General features: G+C 36.2%; 1 protein-coding gene across 5 annotated transcripts in view; it reads left to right on the top strand.

Annotated features, from left to right (window-relative positions):
• The window catches only part of LMLN (leishmanolysin like peptidase), a 72,020-nt gene that overhangs the window by 9,586 nt on the left and 36,714 nt on the right, over window positions 1–25,720 (top strand). For all 5 annotated transcript variants that reach the window (XR_016019553.1, XR_016019552.1, XR_016019554.1 and 2 more), the window contains exons 2-9: window positions 6,134–6,231; window positions 6,910–6,940; window positions 7,820–7,902; window positions 8,405–8,522; window positions 11,108–11,286; window positions 15,642–15,747; window positions 18,699–18,793; window positions 22,033–22,150. Coding sequence is in view for 2 of the 5 variants with exons in the window: in XM_074330513.2 (XP_074186614.1) it covers window positions 6,134–6,231; window positions 6,910–6,940; window positions 7,820–7,902; window positions 8,405–8,522; window positions 11,108–11,286; window positions 15,642–15,747; window positions 18,699–18,793; window positions 22,033–22,150 (828 nt within the window). In the remaining 3 variants the exon portion in view is untranslated. The remainder of the gene's footprint in view (window positions 1–6,133; window positions 6,232–6,909; window positions 6,941–7,819; window positions 7,903–8,404; window positions 8,523–11,107; window positions 11,287–15,641; window positions 15,748–18,698; window positions 18,794–22,032; window positions 22,151–25,720) is intronic.

The following is a 25,720-nucleotide window of genomic DNA, read 5'->3' on the forward strand; positions in this document are numbered from 1 at the left end:
TTCCAACAAATTGAAAAAGAAGTGATACTTCCTAACTCATTTTATGAGGTCAACATTACCCAGACACCAAAACCTAGTAAGGATAACACAAAAAAAGAAAATTACAGACCAATATCTAATGAATACAGATGCAAAAATCCTAAACAAAATTCTAGCAAATCGAATACAACAATGCGTTAAAAAGGTTATACATCACGATCAAGTGGGGTTCAACCCCCTATGGTTCAACATATGCATATCAATCAGTGTGATACACCACATAAAATAAAAGATAAAAACCATATGATCATATCAATCGATGCAGAAAAAGCATTTGTCAAGATACAACATCCATTTATGATTAAAACAATAAAATGGGTATAGAAGGAAAATAACCTTAACATAGTAAAGGCCATATGTGACAAACCCTCAGCTCATATTATAATTGACGGTGGAAAAACTGAAGCCATTTGCTCTACATTCAGGAACAAGACAGGTTTGTCTGGTATCACTACTATAACTCAACATAGTATTAGAAGTCCTAGCCAGAGCAATCAGGCAAGTGAAAGAGAGAAAAGGCATCTGAATTGGGAATGAAGAAGTTAAATTATCCCTTTTTGCATGATTCTTTATATAGAAAACCCTAAAGACTCTACCAAAAAGCTATTAGAAACAATAAATGAATACAGTAAAGTTGCTGGCTACAAAATCAATGTACAGAAATCCATTGCATTCCTACATACTAACAGTGAAATTTCAGAAAAACGAATAAAAACAATTCCTTTTGCAATTGCAAAAGAATAAAATATCTAGGAATAAGTAAAGGATGTGAAGGGCCTATACACTGAAAACTATAAGACATTTTTAAAAGAAATTTAAGAAGATGGAAAGACGTTCCGTGTTCATGGATTGGAAGAATCAACATAGTTAAAATGGCCATATTACCCAAAGCAATATACAGATTTAATGCAATCCCCATCAAAATTCCAATGGCGTTTTTTAAAGAAATAGGACCAAAAAAAAGTCGTCAGATTTGTATGGAATCACAAAAGACCTCAAATAGCCAAAGCAATCCTAAAAAAAAAGAATAATGCTGGAGGTATCAGACTTCCTGACTGCAATTTATACTATAGAGTGACAGTAATGAAAACAGCATGGTATTGGCAGAACAATGAAATAGAATTCAAAACCCAGAAATAAGCCCACATAAATATGAACAGATAATTTTCGACAAAAGAGCTAAAACATACAATGGAGAAAAGAAATCCTCTTCAATAAATGGTGGTGGGAAAATTGGAAAGCTACATGCAAAAAGAATGAAACTAGTCTGTCACCATGTACCAAAATTAACTCAAAGTGGATCAAAGACCTAAACATAAGACCTGAAACAATAAACTGCATAGAAGAAAGCATAGGTACTGAAATTAGGGACCTTGGGTTCAAAGAGGATTTTATGAATCTGACCTCAAAGGCAAGGGAAGTAAAAGATAAAATAAATGAATCGTACTGGAGCAAACTGAAAAGCTTCTGCACAGCAAAAGAAAGCATTGACAAAACAAAGAGGCAACCAATCGAATGGAAGAAGATATTTGCAAACAACTCCTCCAATAAGGGGCTAATATGCAAAATATATAAGGAATTCAGAACTCAACAAAAAGACGAACAATCCAATTTAAAAATGGGCAGAGGACATGAACAGAAACTTCTCCCAATAAGACATACAAACTGCCAACAGATAATATGAAAAATGTTCAACTTCACTATTAGGGAAATGGAAATCAAAACCACACCTATTAGAATGGCTATCATCAACAAGACAAATAATAGCAAGTGTTGGAGAGGCTGTGGAGAAAAAGGAACCCTCATACGCTGTTGGTGGGAATGCAGATTGGTGCCTCTGCTATGGAAAACACTATGGCGGTTCCTCAGAAAATTAAGAATAAAATTACCAGCAATCCCTATCCCCCAAAAAATCTGAAAACATTTATCCGTAAAGAAAAAAATATATATATGTACTCCGATGTTCACTGCAGTATTATTCACAGTGGCCAAGACATGGAAACAACCAAAGTGTCTTTCGATAGGTGACTGGGTAAAGAAGCTGTGATATATATACACAATGGAATACTACTCAGCCATAAGAGAAGATGAAATACTGCCATTTGCAACAACATGGATGGATCTGATAGTATTATGCTAAGTGAAATAAGTCAGACAGAAAAAGTCGAGAACCATATGACTTCAATCATATGTGGGATATAAAACTGAAGGCAACAAAGGAACAAGACAAAGAAATAAAAACTCATATACACGACAACAGTTTAGCTGACTCTGGGTGGTGAACACATAATGGAGTACATAGATGATGTATTATAGAATTGTACACTTGAAACTATGTAGTTTTATTGACCCTTGTCACCCCAATAAATTTTAATTAAAAAAACCCTGTCGGGTCAAATTTAATTGCAGTTCTGCTCACGTCTTGAATATCCTTATGGATTTTCTGTTTGCTTGTATCAATTATGAAATAGGAGTGTTAAAGCCTCCGGCTATAACTGTGGATTTGTCTATTTCTGCTTTCAGTTTTGGCTTCATGTATTTTAAAACTCTGCTATTAGGTGTTTACACATTTTAGATAGTTATGTTTTCTTGGTGAATTGTTGAATTTTCTTGGTGATCAGTTTAGCATTATATACTGTCCCTTTCTTTATCCTTGGTAATATTCCTTGTTTTGAAATATGCTTTGTCTAAAACTAATAATAGCCACTCTGACTTTCTTTTAATTAATGTTTGCTTGATATATCTTTTTCCATTCTTATGCTTGCAACCTCTCTCTGTCTTTATAGCTAAAATGGGTTTCTTGTAGATAGCAAATAGTTGGATCTTGCTCTGTTGTCTAGTCTGGCAATCTGTTTTTTTTTAATGGAAAATTTCAGTCCATTTACACTTAATGTTTACATTTAATGTGATTGTTGACATGATTGGACTTGGGTTTGCAATTTAACTATTTGTTTTACATCAGGTTAGGGAACTGTTTACCCCATATCAAGTTCCCAGATCAGTGAAAGGTCAAACTTGCAGGCAGGCGTTTTTAAAGATAGCAGTCTTAGGACCACTGTGTTAACTCTTTTCTGCACAATAGTCTTTTATAATTACTTACATATTTACCATTTCCAGTCTTCCTCATTCCTTCTTACAGATCTGATATAGACTGAATGTTTGTGTCCCCCCCAATTTTCCTAAGTTGAAATCCTAACTCCCGATGTGATGGTTGGTAGGTCGGGGACTTTGATAGGTTATTAGGGATTAATAAGCGTCCCTGGAGAGCTCCTTTGCCCCTTCTGCCAGAGGACCCAGCGAGAATATGACCGTGTGAAACAAGTGGGCTCTCACTAGACACTGAATCCACTGGTGACTTCATCTTAGACTTCCCAGCCTCCACAACTGTGAGAAATAAATGTCTGTTATTTATAAGCCGTCCAATTTATTCTGCACTCGCTGTCTGACCTTTCTGAGACAAGATCCAAATTACCTCTAGTGTCATTTCTATGACCATGAAGAACTTACTTTAGCATTTCTTGTAGTGCAGGCCTACTGGTGATGAATTCTATCAAGTTTTGTTTATCTCAAATATTTTTATTTCCTCTTCATTTTTGAAGGGTCATTTTATTGAATATAGACTCAGTGTTGAACATCTTTCTTTTAGCGCTTTAACTATTTGTTCCATTGTCTTCTGGTCTCTTTTTTTATTTTTTAATTAAAGACTATTTTTTTACAGTAGTTTTAGGTTCACCACAAAAATGAAAACGTATAGAGATTTCCCAAATACACTGTTTCCTCCTCACATGCATAGTCTCCCCCTTTCTCAACACACCAACCAGAGTGGTACTTGTGTTACAATTTCAGATCAACCTACATTGATTTACTTATCATAATTATCCAAAATCCATAGTTTACATTAGGGTTCACTCTTGGTGTTGGATATCTATGGGTTTGGACAAATGTATAATGACACGTAGCCATCATTATAGTATCATCCAGGGTATTTTCACTGCCCTAAAAATCTTCTGTACTCTGCCTGTTCCTCTGTTTCCCCATCTTCCAACACTTGGTAAACACTGATCTGTGTTTTCTTTTTACCGTGTCCATAGTTTTACTTTTTAAAAATGTCATATAGTTGGAATCTACAGTACTCATATGTAGCCCCTTCAGAGTGGTTTCTTTCAATTAATAATGTACATTTAAGTTTTCATGTCTTTTCATGGCTTGATAGCTCATCTTTTTAGCTCTGAATGATATTTCATTGTCTAGATGTACCAGTTTATTTATACACTGAAGGACGTCTTAGCTGCCTCTAATGTGTAGCAATTATGAATAAAGCTTTTATAAACATCCATGTACAGGGTTTTGTGTGAACATGTTTTTAGCTCATTTGAGTAAATACCAAGGAGCACAATTATTGGGTTATCATGGTAAGAGTATGTTTAGTTTTGTAAGAAACTGCTACACTGTCTCCCAAACTGGCTGTGCCATTTTGTATCCCCACCAGCAATGAGTGAGAGTTCCTGTTGTTCCACATCCTTGGCAGCCTTTGGTGTTGTCTTGTGTTGCAGATTTGGGCCATTCTAATATATGTATAGTGCTGTCTCATATTAATTTGCATTTCCCTGATGACTAATGTGGAGCATCTTTTTATATACTTTTTTTGCCATCTGTTAATCTTCTTTGGTGAGGTGTCTATTAAGGTTTTTCACCTTTTTTTATTTAAAGATTTTATTGGGGAAGGGGAACAGGACTTCATTGGGGAACAGTGTGTGCTTCCAGGACTTTTTTCCAAGTCAAGTTGTTGTCCTTTCAGTCATAGTTGTGGAGGGCGCAGCTCAGCTCCAGGTCCAGTTGCCGTTGCTAGTTGCAGGGGGCGCAGCCCACCATCCCTTGCGGGAGTCAAACCGGCAACCTTGTGGTTGAAAGGATGTGCTCCAACCAATTGAGCCATCCGGGAGCTCAGTGGCAGCTCAGTTCAAGGTGCCGTGTTCAATCTTAGTTGCAGGGGTCGCTACCCACCATCCCTTGCGGGACTCGGGGGATTGAACTGGCAACCTTGTGGTTGAGAGCTCACTGGCCCATGTGGGATTCGAACCGGCGGCCTTCGGAGTTAGGAGCATGGAGCTCTAACTGCCTGAGCCACTGGGCTGGCCCCTTTCACCATTTTTTAATTGGATTGTTCATTTTCTCATTGTTGAGTTTTAAGAGTTCTTTGTACATTTTGGGTAATAGTCCCTTATCAGAGGTATCTTTTGCAAATATTTTCACCCAGTCTGTGGCTTATCTTCTTCTCTTGATGTTATCTTTCACTGAACATTAAGTTTTTAATTTTAATAAAATCAAACTTATTAATGATTTCATTCATGGATCATGCCCTTTTTTAGTGCTATAAATACTAAAAAGTCATTGCTATATTCAAGGTCATCTAGGTTCTCTCCTATTGTATCTGTCAAGAGTTTTATAGTTTTGCATTTTACATTTAGGTCTATAATCTATTTTGAGTTAATTTTTTTGACGGATATTGGATCTGTGTCTAGATTAATTTCTTTCATGCAACTGTACAATTGTTTCAGCACTATTTACTGAAGAGTATCTGCTCCATTGTATTGCCTTGTTTCCTTTGTCAAAGAAAATACTATATTTATATGAATCTATTTCTGGGCTAACTATTCTGTTCCATTGTTCTATTTGTCTCTTCTTTTGCCAGCACCACCGTGTCTTGATTACTGTGCTTTATAGTAAATCTTGTAGTCAGGTAGTGTCAGTCCTCCAACTTGGTTCTTCTTCAGTATTGTGTTGGCCATTCTGGGTCTTTTGCCTCTCTACATAAATTTTAGAATCAGTTGGTATATATAATATAACTTGCTGGGATTTTGATTGGGATTACATTTAATCTATAGATCAAGAGAAACTGTTGGGAGAAACTAACATCTTGACAATATTTAGTCTTCTTATCCATGAACATGAACTATCTCTCCACTTATTAGTTCGTTTATTTTTTTCTGAGTATTACACTTGAAGTTTAGTTTATTACTTTAAAGTTAGGACCTCAATTGGCTAATCTGTACCATGCATATTTTTAAATTTCAAATCTATCCCTTTTTTTCAGGTCATAAATAAGGTCCATCTTAAGGCAAATCATGTTATAAAGAGAGATGTTGATGAACATTTAAGAATCAAGACTGTCTATGATAAAAGTATTGAAGAGTAAGTACCTCATTATTTTGTCATCTTCGTTATTAAGAATCAAACTATTAAAGATATTTTTATCTGTTACCTGAAGTTCCATAGATGGAAGTAGGTGCCAGTGCACCTTCAAAAGGATATTAAGCTAAATATGCTTCTTTTAGTATGGAAAGATCATGGCCATGGGATATAATTAAAATCTATACATCATGAATAATTTGAACAAAACAAATGTGGATCTACTTGGATGTGATCAATAACAGACCTGGAAGACTCCTGGTCAATAAGTATTTGGAAGAAAAATAAGAAGAAGTGCTAATATATACAATAATAAGAACATTTACAAAATTATTAACCAGAGAGATGATATGGTCTAATTTTTTATTAAGTATAAGAGGGGTTCAAAAATCAGATAAATTATGAATCTATAGTATTTTATGAAAAGCTATTGAGGGTACTTGATGTCTTTTCTTAACCTTAACTTCCCAAATGAATGAGATAACATGACCATGTCTAGTGTTGTACTTTGATACAGAGTAAACTCTCAAATGCTCATTGAGGTAAATTGAGATTTTAGGGGATTGATATTATATGCTTCCACAAAGCATTCCTTGGGGCTCCTGCCAGCTATATTCTGAACAAATGAGACAGTGCTCTGCCCCAGCACAGCAATTCTCATGTTTATGTCATCATTTTCAGGTTGCTCCCTGAGAAAAGATACCTTGTAAAGGTATGTAATAAATATTCATGGCTTGAATTGGATACTTAAATGGGTGCATTTTATTGTATGTACATTCTACTTCAGTAAAGAAAAATATGTACGTGACTGGTTTGTGAATTACTGAATAAAAAGTGTTGGTAGGTAGTGAATTGACAAATGTATTTATCATTTTCACCAAAGGTGTCTTTGTGATGCACTCACCAAAACTTTGTCCATATTTGATATTGAATTAATCTTCTCATTTTCTTGTTCTCTTAAGTTTTGGGAGAGCAGAGCATGCTGAGGACAGGGTAAAAAAGATGATTTTTGAAATACTTTGAGAACACCATTCTCTTGGTGGAAATGCTTATTGTCCTGAAGACTAATTGGCCTGATAGTATGACATGCCAAAGTTGTATATAGAAGTGCTAACCTCATCAGTTTTTTTAAACTATTACTGAGTCACACGTGCGTTAAGCCAATTTGTCATGGTCCACAGAAATAAGGGAGGTTAAAGTAAATCTTCTAAACATAAGTTTTCTTAACGTAAACTACCTTAAAGTTGGAATCAATGAAATCAGTCTCAAATTTGAAGTAATTTAGATTAATAGTTGAGATTTATGTTTTCTAACATTCCATTTAAATAGAGGTAGGAAAAGAAGTTTCCCTCTATAGTGTTCTTTCCTTAAACTCAACAAGAAAATGAGGAAATTCCTTTGCTCCTAGGCTTATTCTCTCCCCTCCTCCTTGCCACACAACGTTTGACTAACTAGTATCAGTATTGCCAAATTATAAGGCTTTTCCCTTTTTCCCCCCTCAAGTCATTAATCGCCTGTGCTTACTTGTTTTAAGTATAATTTATACTTTGACTGTAATTTTGACTGGTTTTCTTTTTCACCTTTTGTTTAGAACAAACTTTTTCCACAAGCTATTTCATATTTAGAGAAGACTTTTCAGGTCCGTAGACCTGCGGGCACTATCTTACTTAGCAGGTATGTCACATTAAACACAGACATGTTCTTCAGTCACTTAGTACTCTGCCCTCTCCATTCTGCTACCAGTATGGCAAGTTAGGAAATTTCTACTAGAATATTTTATTATGCTTTTCTTAGAGACCAAAGTGCAAGTTATTTTAAAAGAATATAAAAGCGCCTGCTGGGTAATCCCTCTTTCCCTGATTTTCTATTACGAGGTGACCTACCGGATCTTTGCCTAGGGTGTAGTTGTCCCCTGTTTCCCACCTCCCCCTTCTCCCTCGTTTATTTGTCTACAGTACTGGCTTTATGAAATATTTGGGGGTTTGAAAACCCAGATCAGAGGATTTCTCATGGAACCAAAATTCTTTCTTAGTCCACTTTTCTAACTAAAATAGTAATTATTAATGAACTAATATAGCAGCTACTAGTTTCTTACAATGTCTTTGACTGCTGTGAACTAGTCTTTCGTTCTTTTTTTTTTTTTGTAATTAAACTTTGATGTGCAAATTAACTGAAGACAATGTGCAACAAACCAATACCTACGGAAGGAAAATGATCCCCATAGATACTGTACTGGGGAATGTGCCAAGCATACAAAATGCGGCCCAATTATAGTGCCTGAAGAACACCTCCAGGTAATTCAGCCTGCTCTTAGCAATGTTTTTATTCTTTAGGACAAACGGGGGAGGTTTTGAAACTGTGTCACCAAAAAGTATTTATAGACTAACATTCAAAAGCTCCATTATCCTACCAAAAGTAATCACAGTATGCTGATTTTATTCTTTCATTAATTTTTAAATGAATTTAATGATATTTTCTTTACTTTTTAATTTCTTTTTTCAATTTGTCTCTGGGGCTGCTGAATCATTTCAGCTTAGAACTTTATCCTCCAGAACATCTTTTAGTAGGTATTTACCTCAGTATTTTTGAAGGACAATTTGATATTATCTCTTAAAATATAAAAGTCTAGGCTTCGACCCAACCTAGAAATGTATTCCATAAAAATACTTATAACTCTGTGTAATATATGTTCAAGGATACTCTTTGCAAAACTATACGTATGCCTATATTAGTTAAATTATGGTATAAGCATGTAATAGAATACTATGCAGCTGTTGAAGAATGAGTAGATCTCTATATATTGACCTGGAAAGATATTTCAGGTCTTAAATGAAAAAGCAATTGTCAATCAGTGTGTGTAGTTAGCCTATTTTATTTAAAAATTATAGTCAAAATTATTCAGTTTTCAATAAAGCTGAAATAAAAATAACAATTATTGTTAAAAAGTATATACACACATATAATAAAAATCTATGAAACATTCTGAGGTATACACACATTAAAAAATCTGGACACATACCAAAATGTTAATGGTTTCTTTAAGAGTTGGATTGTGGGGGGCTTTTCTGTGGTAAATTATGCACCGATACGAGTATTTTTATAATGTTCTGATATTTCATAGTAAGCATATATTATATCAGAAAAAAGATAAAAATTTTAAATGTATCTACTAGAAAACCAATTTATTATACATATACCTTTGAAAATATGATTATTGCTATAGTTATTTTTCTATATTGAACTGTGTTCTCTCATTATGGATAGAAAATGAGTTCATTACTGAACACTGACTTTGTAACCAAAAGTAAGCATATGTTTAGATGAAATTTACTTTGTGATTTTTCTTTTAAGGTATTTGAAGTTTAGTAAAGGCTTTTGGTGCCTATGTATTGGCATTAATACAACTAACTTACTCAGCTTTCATTTTTTTTCTCAAATTTCTTAAGCGTATAAAGGGTTATAGGGACACATTTAAAAATTAAAACAACTTGTTAATTACATATTCATCTCTTTTCCTAAGACATTAGAAATATTTCCTAGACATTTAGAAATACACTTCTTTGCTTTTTTCCTAAGATATTTTTGTTTGTGTTTAATTCTCTTGGATTTTCCAAATTCTGCTTCCTACTTCTTGGGAATCCTGATTTTAAAAAATAAATGAATGATCTATCATGGGAAAGAATACTTAAAAATCACAACTTTGAGTAATACCAACTATTGATAGGTTAAAGTAATTGAATTTAAAAATTATAAATACATGTGTTAGAGGAGCAAGAGAAAATGAAATGGGGATTTCTAATTTTCCTTTGTGTAAGTATTACTTATGCTTTAAAAAAATCACAATTTACTGATTTGTTAAATTTATAATTTGGAGATTACTGTTATTTAGGAAATTTTTGATAGAAGTTCTCTAAAAAACAGGCATTAGAGAGGCTAAATAAGATTTGCTTAGAAAACTAGAAACAAGGGTAATATTATAAGATGACTTTAACTTTTTACCTTATATCCTTTTGTACTACCGTGATTCCCCAAAAATAAGACCTAGCCATACCATCAGCTCTAATGCGTCTTTTGAAGCAAAAATTAATATAAGAACCTATATTATATTATATTATATTATATTATATTATATTATATTATATTATATTATATTATACCTGGTGTTATATTAAAATAAGATGGAGTATTATGTTATGTTATATTATATTTATTATATTATATTATACCTGGTCTTATATTAAAATAAGACCCGGTATTATATTATATTATGTTATATTATATTATATTGTATTATTATTTTATATTATATTACCCGGTCTTATGTTATATTAAAATAAGACCGGGTCTTATGTTAATTTTTGCTCCAAAAAGCACATTAGAGCTGATGGTCCGGCTAGGTCTTATTTTTGGGGAAACACAGTATTTGAATTTTTAACAAGATACATGAATAAATTTATAATAGGAAATATGTTTATATTAAATAAAAAGGTTTATCTTTTTAATTAACTGCAGATTCATAGGAAGTTGCAAAAAAATGTATAAAGAAGTCCCTTCCTTATAACTTTCACCTAGTTTTGAGGTTTAAAACCTTTTGTATTTCTTTTTTGCATACTGGTTGGCTGCCCTTTATAAATAGTAATTGTTTTAAGTACCACTATAGATTTATGATCATTTTACATAAAGTAGAAATTTTAGTAAAATTAATTTAAAATTAGAGACAGGATGTGAGTAGCAGAAGGTATGGATTTTGATAAAAGTTGAGAGATAATAAATAAAAATTAAATTGTATGTATTTAGAGTGTGGATTCACTATAAATTAAAAGTTCCCACAGCTAACCTTGTCTCTGGTCTGATTTTCTGTTGCCCTCCGTGGGTACAGCAATGCAGGGTCTGCCGTGGGGGTAAGTGGTTCTGTGGAGCAGTGGGTGTGCCAGATCAAGAGGGCGTCCGGGATGCTGACTTCGTTCTTTATGTTGGTGGTCTGGCCACTGAGAGGTGCAGCCATGAGAACATAATCTCTTATGCAGCCTATTGTCAGCAGGAAGCAAAAATGGACAGGTAAACTTTCCCCTGAGACTTCTCAAAGCAAAAATGGACAGGTAAACTTTCCCCTGAGACTTACTTCCCAAGACCTAATGTGGGAACTCTTAAAACAAAGTATATTATAAGTGTTTAGAGTACAAGAAGTTTGCGTTTGCCAGATTGCCTCCTGTAGTAAGAAACGGCACACTGATTGGAGGGGGTAGGGCAGGGAGTGGGGGAAGTCAGGTTATGTATTGTTACGTATATGGAATGCCAGTACCAACTCCAAAGAAAAGGTGTAGTGTCAAGAGAATTTTCTTTGGAAGTGAATACCTCTGAGGAAACAATTTGAACTTTAATTTTAGCATGTCTGTGCTAAACTGTAAGATGTTAAAAATAACTATTCATCTAATTGTCATATCATTTGACAGGTCCTTCACTTAGCTAAATTATCACTTAAAAATTTAGAGTCCTCTTTTTTACTTACAAAAGATTTTTCTGGTGGTGAAGCAAACGTGAAGTGAAAAGTTATTAAATATGCAGAAGATTGCCTGCCATACTCCAGACATACTAATTAAAGGCAGTAGAAATGCTGCATCTCAATAGATTGTATGTAACATTCTTAAATCTGGGAGAGTTAATATGACCAATTCATGTATATGTAAGGACCATTGCTGAGATCCTGAACATTCATTTATCTTTCAAAAGACTTGCTGACTTTAAAGAGCTGTTTCACATCTATTGATATGTAATTCATTTAAGGAAAATAATGAAATTATTTGTTGAACCAAGTAGTCATACAAAGGAAACACTGGTGTGTGCTTCAGAATTATGCTGTCAGTACTGAAGATGGTGAGGTCAAAATCAGCATCATGAATTACGAAAAACAGTGTTACCATGATACTATGTAATTGCTGACCCATGAAATTGACTCAAAAATCTTTAGCTTCTGAATGTTGAAAAAGCTTAGAGTCAAATATTGAGTGTATTACTGAAGAAGAAAGTGCTATATGTTTTGCAGATATGTATATAATATTGTTTAATAAAAAGGATATATATATATGTAATAGGGTATTCCCTTCTTCCTAGGAATACCCTATTACATATATATATTCTTTTTATATATAATGGTGTCTTGATATCAAGACACCACTGACTATAAACTGTCATTAAATTTGTGATAGTTTATAGTTAATGGTGTCTTGGTATCAAGAAAATGTGGTATTTGAAGTGGTAAATGCATAAGTTACTTGATAAAATGAGATACTTTCTTAAAGTAGATGACTTCGAAAATATACCTTCGTAACAGTAGTGCTGCAAAATCATAAAATCATAGTTCTTTATCTTAACTTAAACTATATGGATTGCACGCATGCACACATAATCTCATTTTGAATATACTGTCGAGTGTAAAAAGAACATTGTAAAACTGTACATTATATGAATCCATATTTATTTTAAAAATCTATGTATGTACTTGAATATGCTAAGGAAAAAGTCAGAAATAACTAGTATTACCAGTTATCCCAAATTGCCCAGGACTACCCTTGTTTTAGCATTGAAAGTCTCATATCCTGGGAAACCCCTCAGTCCTGGGCAAACCAGGATGACAGGCCACCCTAAAAATAAAGCAACCCAAATGGTGATAGCAGTTACCTCTAATAGTGGAATTTAGTGGGGGTAGATTGTAAAACAAGAAATCTTCATTTTTTTTCTTTATATATTTCTATATTGTTTGGATGGAGATCTAGATAGATAGATAGATAGATAGATAGATAGATAGATAGATAGATAGATAGATAGATAGATAATGTGTGTGTGTGTGTGTGTGTGTGTATATATATATATATAACTTTTATTGCATTTTTATAGAAAGACATGTTAAGGTGAACATCTTATTAGGAACAGAATAACTTCCCTGGGGACGTGGAGAGAAGGCTATAAAGTCCCATGTTGAGATGGGTCTAGATTAGTCCATCTCTTTTCAGCATCTGATAGTGAAAGTGAAAGTTTCTAAAGTATCTAATTGCCTTTTGGTGAGCGAATGTAGCGGTGTATGAGTCGTCACACAAATGAGAACCCCATAGCCCAGAGGTACATTTCAGTTTCCTGTACTGTTATTTTGTTTGTTTAAAGCTCTTTTAACATTTGGTTCACATTTGATATCACTGAGGAACTAAAAGAATAAATGTTCTTTATATCAGTGAATATGAAGCTACTCATATTCCCATTTCTGGGAAAAGATTTTGGTTTCTTCTGAGGAGAATGTTGATGTCTTCGGTTCTAAGTGTTTTTGTTTTTGTTTTTTTAAAGATTTTTTTTTTTTTTAATTGGGGAAGGGGAACAGGACTTTATTGGGGAACACTGTGTACTTCAAGGCCTTTTTTTTCCAAGTCGTTGTCCTTTCAATCTCAGTTGTGGAGGGTACTGTTAAGCTTCAAGTTGTTGTTCTTTCAGTCTTAGTTGTGGAGGGCGCAGCTCAGCTCCAGGTCCAGTTGCTGTTGCTAGTTGCAGGGGGCACAGCCCACCATCCCTTGCGGGAGTCGAGGAACTAAACTGGCAACCTTGTGGTTGAGAGGACGCGCTTCAACCAACTGAGCCATCTGGGAGCTCAGCGGCAGCTCAGCTCAAGGTGCCGTGTTCAATTTTAGTTGCAGGGGGCGCTGCCCACCATCCCTTGCGGGAGTCGAGGAACTGAACTGGCAACCTTGTGGTTGAGAGCCCGCGCTCCAACCAACTGAGCCATCCGGGAGGCAGCTCAGCTCAAGGTGCTGTGTTCAACCTTAGTTGCAGGAGGCAGAGCCCACCATCCCTTGCAGGACTCGAGGAGTTGAACTGGCAACCTTGTGGTTGAGAGCCCACTGGCCCATGTGGGAATTGAACCAGCAGCCTTTGGAGTTAGGAGCACGGAGCTCTAACCGCCTGAGCCACCGGGCCGGCCCCCTAAGTGTTTTTTTGAAGGAAGCGAAACTTTCCTACAAAACTGGTTATTCCATGAATATTTGAGTGCCTAATGTTGCTGGCTGATGAGGTGAACAAAATAGATAACGTGTACCTGCCTCATGGAACTTAAAACTACAGAGGGAGAGAGATATTAGTTAAATATACTTACAAATGAATAGGTGGTTTCAAAATGTGACAAATACTTTGTAGAAAAAAAACAAGGTGCTGTACCATAAAAGAACAAAAGGGGGAAACATAACATAGATCAACTGGGCAAACAAGTCCTCTTTAAAAAAGTGAAATTTTATCTGTAACCTGAGTATTGATAGGCTTCAGCCAAATAAAGAGGTAGAAAAAGAGCTTACGTTAAGAAGCCATGCGTACCTGTTGCTTTAGAAGCCACTTGAGTGGATACCGACAGCTTCAGGAAATGCATTGGAGAGGCAAACAGAGCTGTTTTAATATAAATGCTGTAGGAAGTCCATGATCAATTTTAAGCCTGACAGTGACATCCGTTTTATATATTAGAGGTCACTGGCAATGTTTTCGTAAGTGAATTGTATTCATACTTTTTCTAAGTGTAAATCTGTTGTTTTCAAGTGTGAAGAAAGTATAAGCTTTTTATTTAAATAAGGCAAATGTTACTGTGTAAATAGGTGATTATAATTTAGTGAGATCTGTGGTATTGCTGTGGTAAAATGTTCAGGTCGGGGTGGGAGAAAGGACCTCGGGGTTTCTTACCGTCATCGGTTTGCCATAGCTTTTGAAAGACAGATTAGGTGCAGGGTGGAACTGACTGAATTACTCTGGGTCCCAGTCAGCTCTTGGACTCTCAGATTCTGGGTGCAGAAGAAGATAGAATTCTGTAGATTCTAGAACATAACAGAATATAAAAGAAGGTAATGGGAAAATGAAGACCTTTATGTGAATGAATGAAAGCAGTGTTGGGGCAGGAGAAAAGGCACAGCAAGATGGAGATAAGAAGGTTCAGCAACTTCAGCAACCTGAATGATTTGCTTATCGTCCTATTATATATCTGGTTTTCCTCTCTACTTACTTGTCTGTCTCTGTGCTTGTAAATATGGTGAAATGCTGACACCAAATACGGATTTCTCAGGTAAAAGTGCTAGAATTAGAGTTTTTCAGTTAATCCCTTTTTTGGATATATATTGACATATTTTAAAAATTCACACTATAGTATAATTAACTGACTATATTCTTTTGTTGGAACAGGGGTTGATTACCCATGCCATAGGAACACAGAGGTATATATACGTCTTCAAGTGAAAGATTGTGAAAGTTAGATGTTGTAGTACAAAATGACATTTAATAAGTAGCAAAGATTTTTTTGAACTTGGGCAGTCTTTGATAGAAAAGTATAGGTTAGTAAATATCATAATACATGTTGTTCTGGAATATAATAAAAAATTCAATGTCTATTTTAACAGGCCAATAGCAGGATATGCTAACCTGTGTCCAAATATGATCTCTACCCAGCCTCAGGAGTTTATTGGGATGCTCTCCACAGTGAAACATGAGATTATTCATGCCCTGGTAAATTTTGCTGTTAACTCTTCTTCGTGCCTTGATTTTCTGTTTATTGTGCTCTCATTTTAATGTATATATTTAATTTTAAGATTATCTAGATTCTTAGATTCATGTTCTATAAAACCTAGTTGATTAGGCCTCTGCCAATAGAAAATTTGTAATGATTAGCATAGGAGCTAAGTTGAATTATACTACCTAAAATAATTAAGCAAGTAAATCCATTAGGCAAATAGAAGTTTTGAGAAAATGATTATGTTTCTTCAGGAAAAAAACTTAGCAGTTTGAAAAAATTCACTTTCCTCCAAAATGACAATTGATATACTAATTATAGATCTTTTCTCCACAGAGATCTCATTTCTAAAAGTCTTCTTGGTCTGTTTAGGCTTTCTGAATTTACATATGCTGATTCAGAACTTCTTCCATTTCCATAATTTATCTAAAATACTAAACTTTTACTATATGCCTAGAGAATTAAACAAAGTTGCCCAAGACCCTAGGAAATGTTCTCCTGATGCTATTCGTGTATTAGAAAGTAGATGGCAGTAAAATTAAGAGAGAGAATAGATCACACATATCTAGATGTGATTCTTCTTAACTCTACCACTAGAAATCTGTGGGATCTTGTGTACATTACTTAGCCTTTATAAACCTGTTTCATCTGTAAAATGAAGATCATAGTGCATACTACAGTGGATATTTTTTTCTTGAAGATTAAATAAGACAAAACATATAAATGGCTTAGCAGTACATATTAAGGTGCAGTACATATTAAGTACAGTACATATTAAGTACATATTAAGTACATATTACAGTACATATTAAGGTACAGTACATATTAATATGCAGTACATATTAAGGTGTAATGAAATTAATGGCTGTTATTTATTAGTTTTATTCAGTGAGCTACCCTGTATGACCTTGAAATGCACGCTTCCTCCGTCTTTAAATCAGTGAATACATTAAATAACTCAGTGAAACTAAGGTGTGACCAGACAACACATATCTTTCACATAAGGAGATTCTAAAATGAATCATCTATTTTCCTTTTATTAAAAAAAAAAAAGGTGAACATGCTAAATTTGGTGAAAGACAAGCATCATTCTAAGTAATATTTTAAGCTTTAAGCTTTAAAATCTATAGATACTTGATGAGAGAACCATAGAAAAACAACAGATTTAAAGACTAGTTCATAAGTGAACATGAATGCAGAGGTCCCAAACATGAGATAAACTGAGGTTGTGAAGAGACAATTCGAAAAGAAAAATTCCAATTGGCCAAGAAATGTATGAGACTGTATTCACACTTTAGCAGTCAGGTAATCTCAAATTAAAGTGAGACATCATTGAATATAAAAACATGTATCAGAGTTACACACATTGACTTCAAGGTCGTGGTTATCTCTGGGAAGAGAGGGAGCAAAAAGGGTTTAAGTAATGAGGCTTCAGCAGTATTTACTCTGTAATGCTTTATTTCTTTAAACAAATCTGAAGAAAATATGGGAAAACTCACACCTTAAATCCTCTTAAAGAGGATACATTTAAATTTTATTTTGTATATTTGAATTAGTCTAAAAATTGTAAAAACCTAAGAAATTTTAAGGATTAGTTTAAATCTCAAAAACCATCTTGGAGGATGGTAAGAATTAAATGTTTAACAACTACAGGTACTCCTTGTAAAGTTAAATATGTTCATAACTATCAATTACAGTCATCCATGGACTTTGAATACTATTAATAGATAATGCTTCTGAGATATGAGTGCTTAGAAAAATTTTCTGGTTGATAGGGTGGGAAAAAGGTGCATTTAAAATATAGAGAATGAGGCAAATCATACTATTTTAAGCTTTATATAACTTCAGTGAATTGTATATTAAAGCCTTTAGATTTTGTTAGTTGACGCCATTAAGTGTCCTTTGTATCTTCAGATTAAAAACGAAGAAGAAATATAGGAATAAAAGACTAATCTGAATTTTAATCATTTTGTCAAGCCTTGAATGACAGAGGCCACAGTTATGTAAGCAAAGAAATTTGCCAATAAAATTAAGTGATCATTTATGATTGTTAGTTATTTGAATGTAAGCTATAACATATTCTCAGTGTATAAAACATACATAAAGAAGTAGTTACAAAAGTGCTTTGTTTTAGTTATTAGATTAGGAAAGAAAGCAAGAAAAGAAATGTTGGGGGGGAAGTAGGAGATATCAAATGTCAACTTTTTTTTGCCTATTTTCTCATCTTATTTTGGAGGGGAGGAATATAACAATTTATGTGACATAAACATTATCATTAAAATTGAAGACTTCTTAAAATACTATTTAAAATGTGATTATAAACATACAAATTCACATTATAAAAGTATTTTGGGAATATGAGTGATTTTATATATTACCCTTCTAGCAAAAGAACCATAACTAACATTTTGCTATATATGTTTCTAGTCTTTTTTCTTCAGTGTACACACACACACACATGCACATTTCTACTCTTTTTTGTAGAGTGTTGATATGTATTAAATGTGGACTTTGGGATCAAAGACTTTGAATTTTTATCAGTGCTCTTAGAATTACACTTCATCGCTCACCCCCCTACTCTAAACTATATTGTTCTGGATAGTAGCATTCCCTGGGTGCAATTATAGAGTTTAGTAAGTTCATGTGAAGATCAATTGTGATAAACGCATTCTTAAACAAATAAATACATTGTTTATACCATTACTACAGAATATCTTTGTTACCTTTACTTTTGGTTTCCTCACAATAACCTCAAGTAGTTGGAAATTTAAAATTCATAAATATGGAACACTTCATGCTGTCCAGTTCCAATATGAGAAGTTCCCGTAGAAGTACTGATGTGGTGCTTTTATGTGGTTCCATCAGTGTTCTCTCGATAGCAGCATGTTACGTCTATAATCAGAATTGATAGTTTTCACTTTAAGACATTTTGAACTTTTTCTTATAGGGTTTCTCTGCTGGGCTATTTGCATTCTACCATGATAAAGATGGAAATCCTCTAACTTCAAGATCTGAAGATGGTCTCCCACCTTTTAATTATAGGTATTTGTTATTTTTGTTCTTGTTCTCTTTCAGGAGGGTACTAAGACTGGAATCTGAGAATCATGGCATGTTAGGTGCCATAAATAATAATGGCTTTATGGCTAGTCTGAGAAAATTATAGCTATGAAAACAAGATATGGTATTATGATCTCACTTATATGTGGAATCTAAAGAACAGAGTAAATGAACAGGATAATCAGAAACGGTCTCAGAGATATAGAGAAAAAAACTATGGGTTGCTAGATGGAAGGGGGTGGGCACGGGGGAGAGGGTGAGGGGATTAGAAGGCACAATCGGTAACCATAACCACGAAATTGCCACGGGGATACGAAGGACAGTTTGGGGAGTATAATCAGTAATGTTGTAAAGATTTTGTAGGGTATCTGATGGACACTTGTCTTATTGAGGAGACCACTTCATGGATGGTGTAGGTGCCTGACCACTGCGGTGTACACCTGAAGCTGAAGCTGAATAGTGATGGGTGTTGACTATGGTTTAATATAAATATATATATATATATATATATATATATATATATATATATAGTCACAGGATGTGGAGTGCAGCACAGGGAGTGGAGTCAGTGGAACTGGGGCAGCTATGTGCGATGTTGGGGGGGTTGTAGTTTGGGGGAGCAGGGCTGTCACTTTGTGAAGGGTGTAAATAATTATTACATTGTTTTGTACACCTGAAACTAATAATAATGAAAAACATAAACAAAAACAAGATATGGTATAAAAGGTCATTTAGCTTCACCTTTCATTTTCCAGATGAAGCAGTTGAGTTGCAGAAAGCTTAAGTGACTTGTCCAAAGAGACAGAACTCTTCTTGCCAGGCAGGGCTCTTTTCCACCATATTGAAACCTGTATTACTTTACAGTAGAGTCAGGCCCTGGGAAAATGAGGGTTGGTTATATTTTGGTTTATTAATAGTTATTGCCTATACATGGAAATATTTACATGTAAACTGATGTTTTATATAGCATATCATATTAGCTGTGATCTAGAAGTTCAGGGCCTAAAATAAATAAGAAACACTAAAAAATTATCAAGAATTTTGTGGAGGATATCAGTCACAGAACTATAACCATTTGCATGTATTCATATAAAAATCTCTAAATTAAGAGCACATGTCCACAAAAAGACGTGCATAAGAATGTTCATGGCAGTTTTGATGTTAATATTCCCCAAACAGAAACTACCCAAAGGTCCATCAATAGTAGAATGGATAAATAAATTGTTATATTCCTATAATTGAAAACTGGAAAGCACTAGAAAAATATATACTGTTGCTGCCTGTAATAACGTGTATAAATATCACAGATATAATATTGAACAAAAGAAGTCAAATAGTCCATTTGTATGGAATTTAAAAGCAGGCAACAATTAAAGACAGCTTAGTGGTTTTATTTGAAGGGCAGGCTGTTAAATGCCGTAAATGTGAGCGTCCTTTCCAAAGGTGCTGACACTTTCATATCTTTATCAGAGTAGTGGTATATGGGTATAGAATACAAAATTAATACTTGATGTATATTTTACTTGAATTACAAAGATGTCTATTAAAATGGCTAGAATTAAATATTGAAGCAGGTAACACTTTATTCATCATAAAATTTTTTTGTTTAAGATTTTATTGGGGAAAGGGGACAGGACTTTATTGGGGAACAGTGTGTACTTCCAGGTCTTTTTTTTTTTTCCAAGTCAAGTTGTTCTTTCAGTCTTAGTTGTGGAGGGTGCAGCTCAGCTCCAGGTCCAGTTGCCGTTTTCTAGTTGCATGAGGCGCAGCCCACCATCCCATGCAGGAGTCGAACCAGCAACCTTGTGGTTGAGAGGATGCGCTCCAACCAACTGAGCCATCTGGGAGCTGAGCTCAAGGTGCCGTGTTCAATATTAGGTGCAGGGGGCATAGCCCACCATCCCTTGCAGGACTCGAGGAATTGAACTGGCAACCTTGTGGTTGAGAGTCCGTGCTCCAACCAGCTGAGCCATCCAGAAGCTTAGAGGCAGCTCAGCTCAAGGTGCCATGTTCAATCTTAGTTGCAGGGGGCGCTTCCCACCATCCTTTGCGGGAGTCAAGAAATCGAACTGGCAATCTTGTGGTTGAGAGCCCGCTCTCCAACCAACTGAGACATCCGGGAGGCAGCTCAGCTCAGGGGATATTGGAGTAATTAATAAGGTAATATAGCTGTTTATTTTCTTGCTGGCTTTGTTCACTATTTATGTTTAAACATTGCCTTGCCATGAAAAAAGATAAGAGGAATTAAGAATAGTCTCTCTATGGCATGGGTTTTCACCATGACTGTGGGCTTTTGGTTTTCAGGGCTGCCGTAGTACTGGAGAAGAAGGCATGGGAAAGCGCCACAAAGCTTACTTTTGAAAATGTTCATCCTTTTTTTTTTTTTTTTCTAGATATTTTTTCCTTTATTTTTTATTATTAGTTTCAGGTGTACAAAACAGTGTAATAGTTAGACATTTATACCCTTCACAGAGTGATAACCCTCGTCCCCCCATTTACTACTCCTCTGACGTTGTACAGAACTGTTACAGTTCCACTGACTATTCTTTATGCTGTGCTCTCCATCCTGTGCATCCATTTTCTTAAATGCTTCCTGGATTGCTGCAAGCCTTTGGCTAATTTCCAGAGTTCCGAAAAAGTTGATTTGGCCAATTTTGCTACTTTTCTTGTTGCTTTCATGAAGCAGAGAATTTTCAGAGGTCCTTACTCTACCATTTTGCTGACATCTGTCTGGAATTCATTTCTGTATATGGGATGAAATAGGGATTTAACATTTTATTTCCCTAGATGAATAACCTGTTTCACAGCACAGTTATTAAGTTAAGTACACTTTTCCACTAAAGTGCCATCTTTTTTTTTGTTTCCTTGGGTAGGTCTCTGGACCTGCTTTTAGTTTATACAATAAATTTGTTAAAAGGAAGTAATTCATTGTCATCTTAGCATAAGTATTAGCTCTGTGGACTTGAGCAAGTTACTTCCTCTCTCTAAGCTTCTCTTTATCTGCAAAATAGTGATGATAATCTCATAAGGTTGTTGAAAAGATTAAATTAGAAAATGTTATCAAAGTTTTTAAAATTAAAAAATTTTTAATTCTATATCATTAAATTCATGGACGTGGTACATAGTAAGCGCAAATATTTTAATTTCATTGATATTCATAAATACTTTTACATTTAGTGTGGTGAATTTGCAAAAGTGACTGTCTTCTTGTTCTTTAATTGCAGTCTTGGATTGTATCAGTGGAGTGATAAAGTAGTTCGAAAAGTGGAGAGATTATGGGATGTTCGAGATAATAAAATAGTTCCACACACTGTGTATCTCCTAGTAACACCTCGTGTTGTTGTAAGTATTACTGAATTTATTAATGTCTCATGAGCTGTCTGTTCTTTTCCTTCATTATGGCCCTTTCTTTACTAATCATTATTGTCTAAGAATATATGATTAAATTTTAGAGCCTGTAGTAGGAAAAATAATATAAAGGCAGTACAGTAAAGCCACAGGCGTAGAGAAATCTGAGGAAATGGAAAATTGGCAACAACTCTCCTGGTTACCATCCTACCCACTACCTTAAGCCAGTGCTCCTCTGTTGTGACACCTCTTACAATTACTGGTACTATTTGTGGAATTGCTGGTCATTTCATTTGGAGTCTGTATTAGTCAGAGTTCTCCAGAGAAACAAAACCCAACAGGATGTGTTGACGGGGCCGGGGGGGGGATATTTAAGGAATCGGCTCATGTAATTGTGGAGGTTTGGAGAATCCCTAAGTTGATGGGGTAGGCTGGCAGGCTGGAGACTCAGGGAAGAGTTGTAGTTTGAGTCCAGAAGTAATCTGGAGGAAATCCTTTTTGCTCAGGTAAGGTCAGTCTTTGTTCTGTTAAGACCTTCAACTGATTGGATGAGGCACAACTATATTATGGAGGATAATTTTTTTACTCAAAGTCTAGTAATTTAAATGTTAATCTCATCCAAAGGCACCCTCACAAAAACATCCAGAGCAATGTTTGGCCAATTACCTGGGCACCGTGGCCCAGCCAAGTTGACATAAATGAACCACCACAGAGTCCCTTTCACACCCCTATGTGATGACAGAAGCCCTTTCTCCTTCCTTGACTGAACACACCTCTCTGCCTTCTGAACTTTTGCACTGCTGTAGGCCTATTTCCCACCCCTGGAAATCTCTAACTGAAGGACAGACAGAACCAAATAAACAAAATTTTAATTTAATGAACAACTTAATTTTCCTACAAATACTATGTCCATAATAAGAACAGTTTATATCTACATAAAAATCATTGTTGACACACGAGTTACAAGTGGCAGTTATACTAGTCTATAATTTTTTTTGAAATATATGTGACTTAAAGTCAAAATCTTCAAATAGAAAAAATATGAAGAGAAATAGTAGTTTACCAGCAGTGTGACAGTATCAAAAATATTTTATTTAATTATACTAAAAACCATATTTTTAAAAGATGTTCTCTGTTCTCAACAAAGTAATTTTTTTTTTTTTGAGGAGACTGAGTTAGCAAGTTTATTAGCAAAGAGGCATACAGGCAAAAAGATTTTCCTGGGCAGTCTGCTAGAGACAACTGCCCTGATTTCCTGTTCAGTGAGGGTTTTTTATCTCGTTGTGCTGGGGGGAGGGCGTTCCTTAGCTTGCATGGAGTTGCCATTACAGTTGGTTTCTTCTTAGTCCTGTCTATGATGTGATTAAGCTGTTTTTGTATTTCTTTTTAGGGACCATGCTAACCAGGGGATTCAGAGCCAAGCAGTTAATCTTTAAGCTCATTCCTGTTAACTCCCAAGCCCGGCCCTGTTAACCCTTTACGTTTCTCATTATTCCCCCATCTCTGATCGGCAATAAAAAATCTTTTAGCATTGGGAGGAGGGTTCAACTTCTGTAACTGCTTCAGAACTGGGGAGGGGCATGGAGCTGACCCTAGCTATGAGATCCCCAGTCAAGGATGGTGGAGCAACTTGGCCTCGGAAAATCCGGGCAACGTTACAAAAAAAATCATTTTGTCTAGGACTAGACCTAGGGACTGGACCAAGCTGGGGGCTCCAGGCTGGGAGTTGGAGCTTCGATCTGCATACGGGGCTGTGGGTGGTTTCAGGGCTGCTGGTGAGAATGGGCTGGAAGCCTTGTATGAGCATAATCTGGTTGTGGAGAAAGGGTTGATGCTTAAATGCCTGTAAATGGGATGCTATAAACTTTGTTAGTAGACTGGATGTAGGGAGACTCCCTCCCTGGGATTTCCTGATTCCAAACTATAGAGTTAACTTGGTGTCTAACCAGAGGAAGAATACAGAGGAGGTTAGTATCTACTATTTGGCTGGGGAGTATCGGCTGCAAAGTAGCTATTAGAATGGGATCAGGTGCTATTTGGAGACAGGTTTGTAATCTTTGCATGATATCTCGCCCTAATAGGGAAATAGGACACTGAGATATGACTGGAAAGCTGTGAGTAAATGAGAGAGCACCAAGGCAACAATGTAAAGAAAGAGTGCGCCTGCTGGTTGTTGGGTTTCCCTCTATGCCAGTGAGAAGAGCAGAAGGAAGCATAGGGCCGAAGTGTTGGATAAGAGCAGAAAATGGCACCTCTATCAACAAGAAATGTAACATTCTTACATGCTACGGGAAGCATTACCCTGGGTTGGGCCTCCGCAACACTGAGGAGGGGAGCCTGGATGAACCCCCAGGGCCATCATGTCCTGGGAGAGGTCCGGAGCCGTCTGGTTGTCTGGTTCTTAGTTGATGATGACCGTTAGCGGCAGCTGATTGGAGGAGGCTCCCTTTGGCCAGCGTGAAATCGGGATGGCCCTCCCCCCTGAGGGGAGAGGGGACAGTTCTTCCAGTGTCTTTCCTCTTTGCAAAGGGGATATGGGCCTGGAGGCACCTTCTTAGCCTGGCACGGCCAAGCCCTACTCCATTGTCCCTCTTGATGGCAGGCGAAGCAGACGTTTGAGCCATCTTGTCTTCGGGGTCTCCTCCCCGGGGGCGCGCACCCGAGTAAGGCTGCACAGGCAGTGCGCTGGCAAGGGCAGCAGCCATTAATTGAGCCCTTCAGAGGTCCTCCTTATCCCTCCTCACCCTCCATTAGGCAACTCATCGTATGATCTCTCCGACACCTGCCTTGGGCTTGGAGCTGACCATCCCAGTTAGGATCATGGTTAGGGACTGCCTAAGCATGTCCAGCTGCCAGTCTCTCTGCGTATCTTTGAGCGCAGGCCCGTGTACGATTCTTCTAAAGTACAGCAAGTGGTGAGAATGATATGTATGTCTTGCCAGGTTAGGTCAAAGGCCATAATAAGGCCCTGAAACTCCTTGATACATTTGGAAGGATCTACAGAGTAGGAACCAAATTTGATTTCAATCTGTGCTAAAACGCCATGGGAAGAGACATGTACCCTGATAGTTCCCACGTCCCCATTCGCTACTTCGGGCAGGGGCGACATGGAATCTGCCTTGAAATGGGTCCTGCTGCGGTGGTCCCCGCAGGGCTTAGTACCAGACCAGCCGAATGCGGGAGGAACCGTGGGAGAGGGGGATGGGGACGGGGTAGAGGAACCAGAGGAAGGAGGCGAAGGTGGTGTGGAAGCCTGAGGAGGAGGAAGGTTGTCCTGGCCGTGGGGGAAAGTGGGATAAGAGGGGGCCATCAAGGGGGAGGTGGACTGCAGACATTTAGCCAAACTCATGTGGCATTGTTTTTGGAGTTCCGGGTCTTGACTCAGGGCCATGAAAGCTTGGACACCGGACCTCAGACCATTTTTGTAGCCGCTGACAGAACAGGTCTAAGTGCATGATGGCGTTCAAGTTAAGAGTTCTGTTGGTTGGCCAGCCCTCCTGATCATTTAGTTTATATTGGGGCCGGGCAATGTTACAAAAAAAAATCATTTTGTTCTTTTTGAGA

Source organism: Rhinolophus sinicus, chromosome 17 (assembly GCF_057876585.1).
Source record: "Rhinolophus sinicus isolate RSI-liver-muscle chromosome 17, RSI-T2T, whole genome shotgun sequence".
NCBI classification, from domain to species: domain Eukaryota; kingdom Metazoa; phylum Chordata; class Mammalia; order Chiroptera; family Rhinolophidae; genus Rhinolophus; species Rhinolophus sinicus.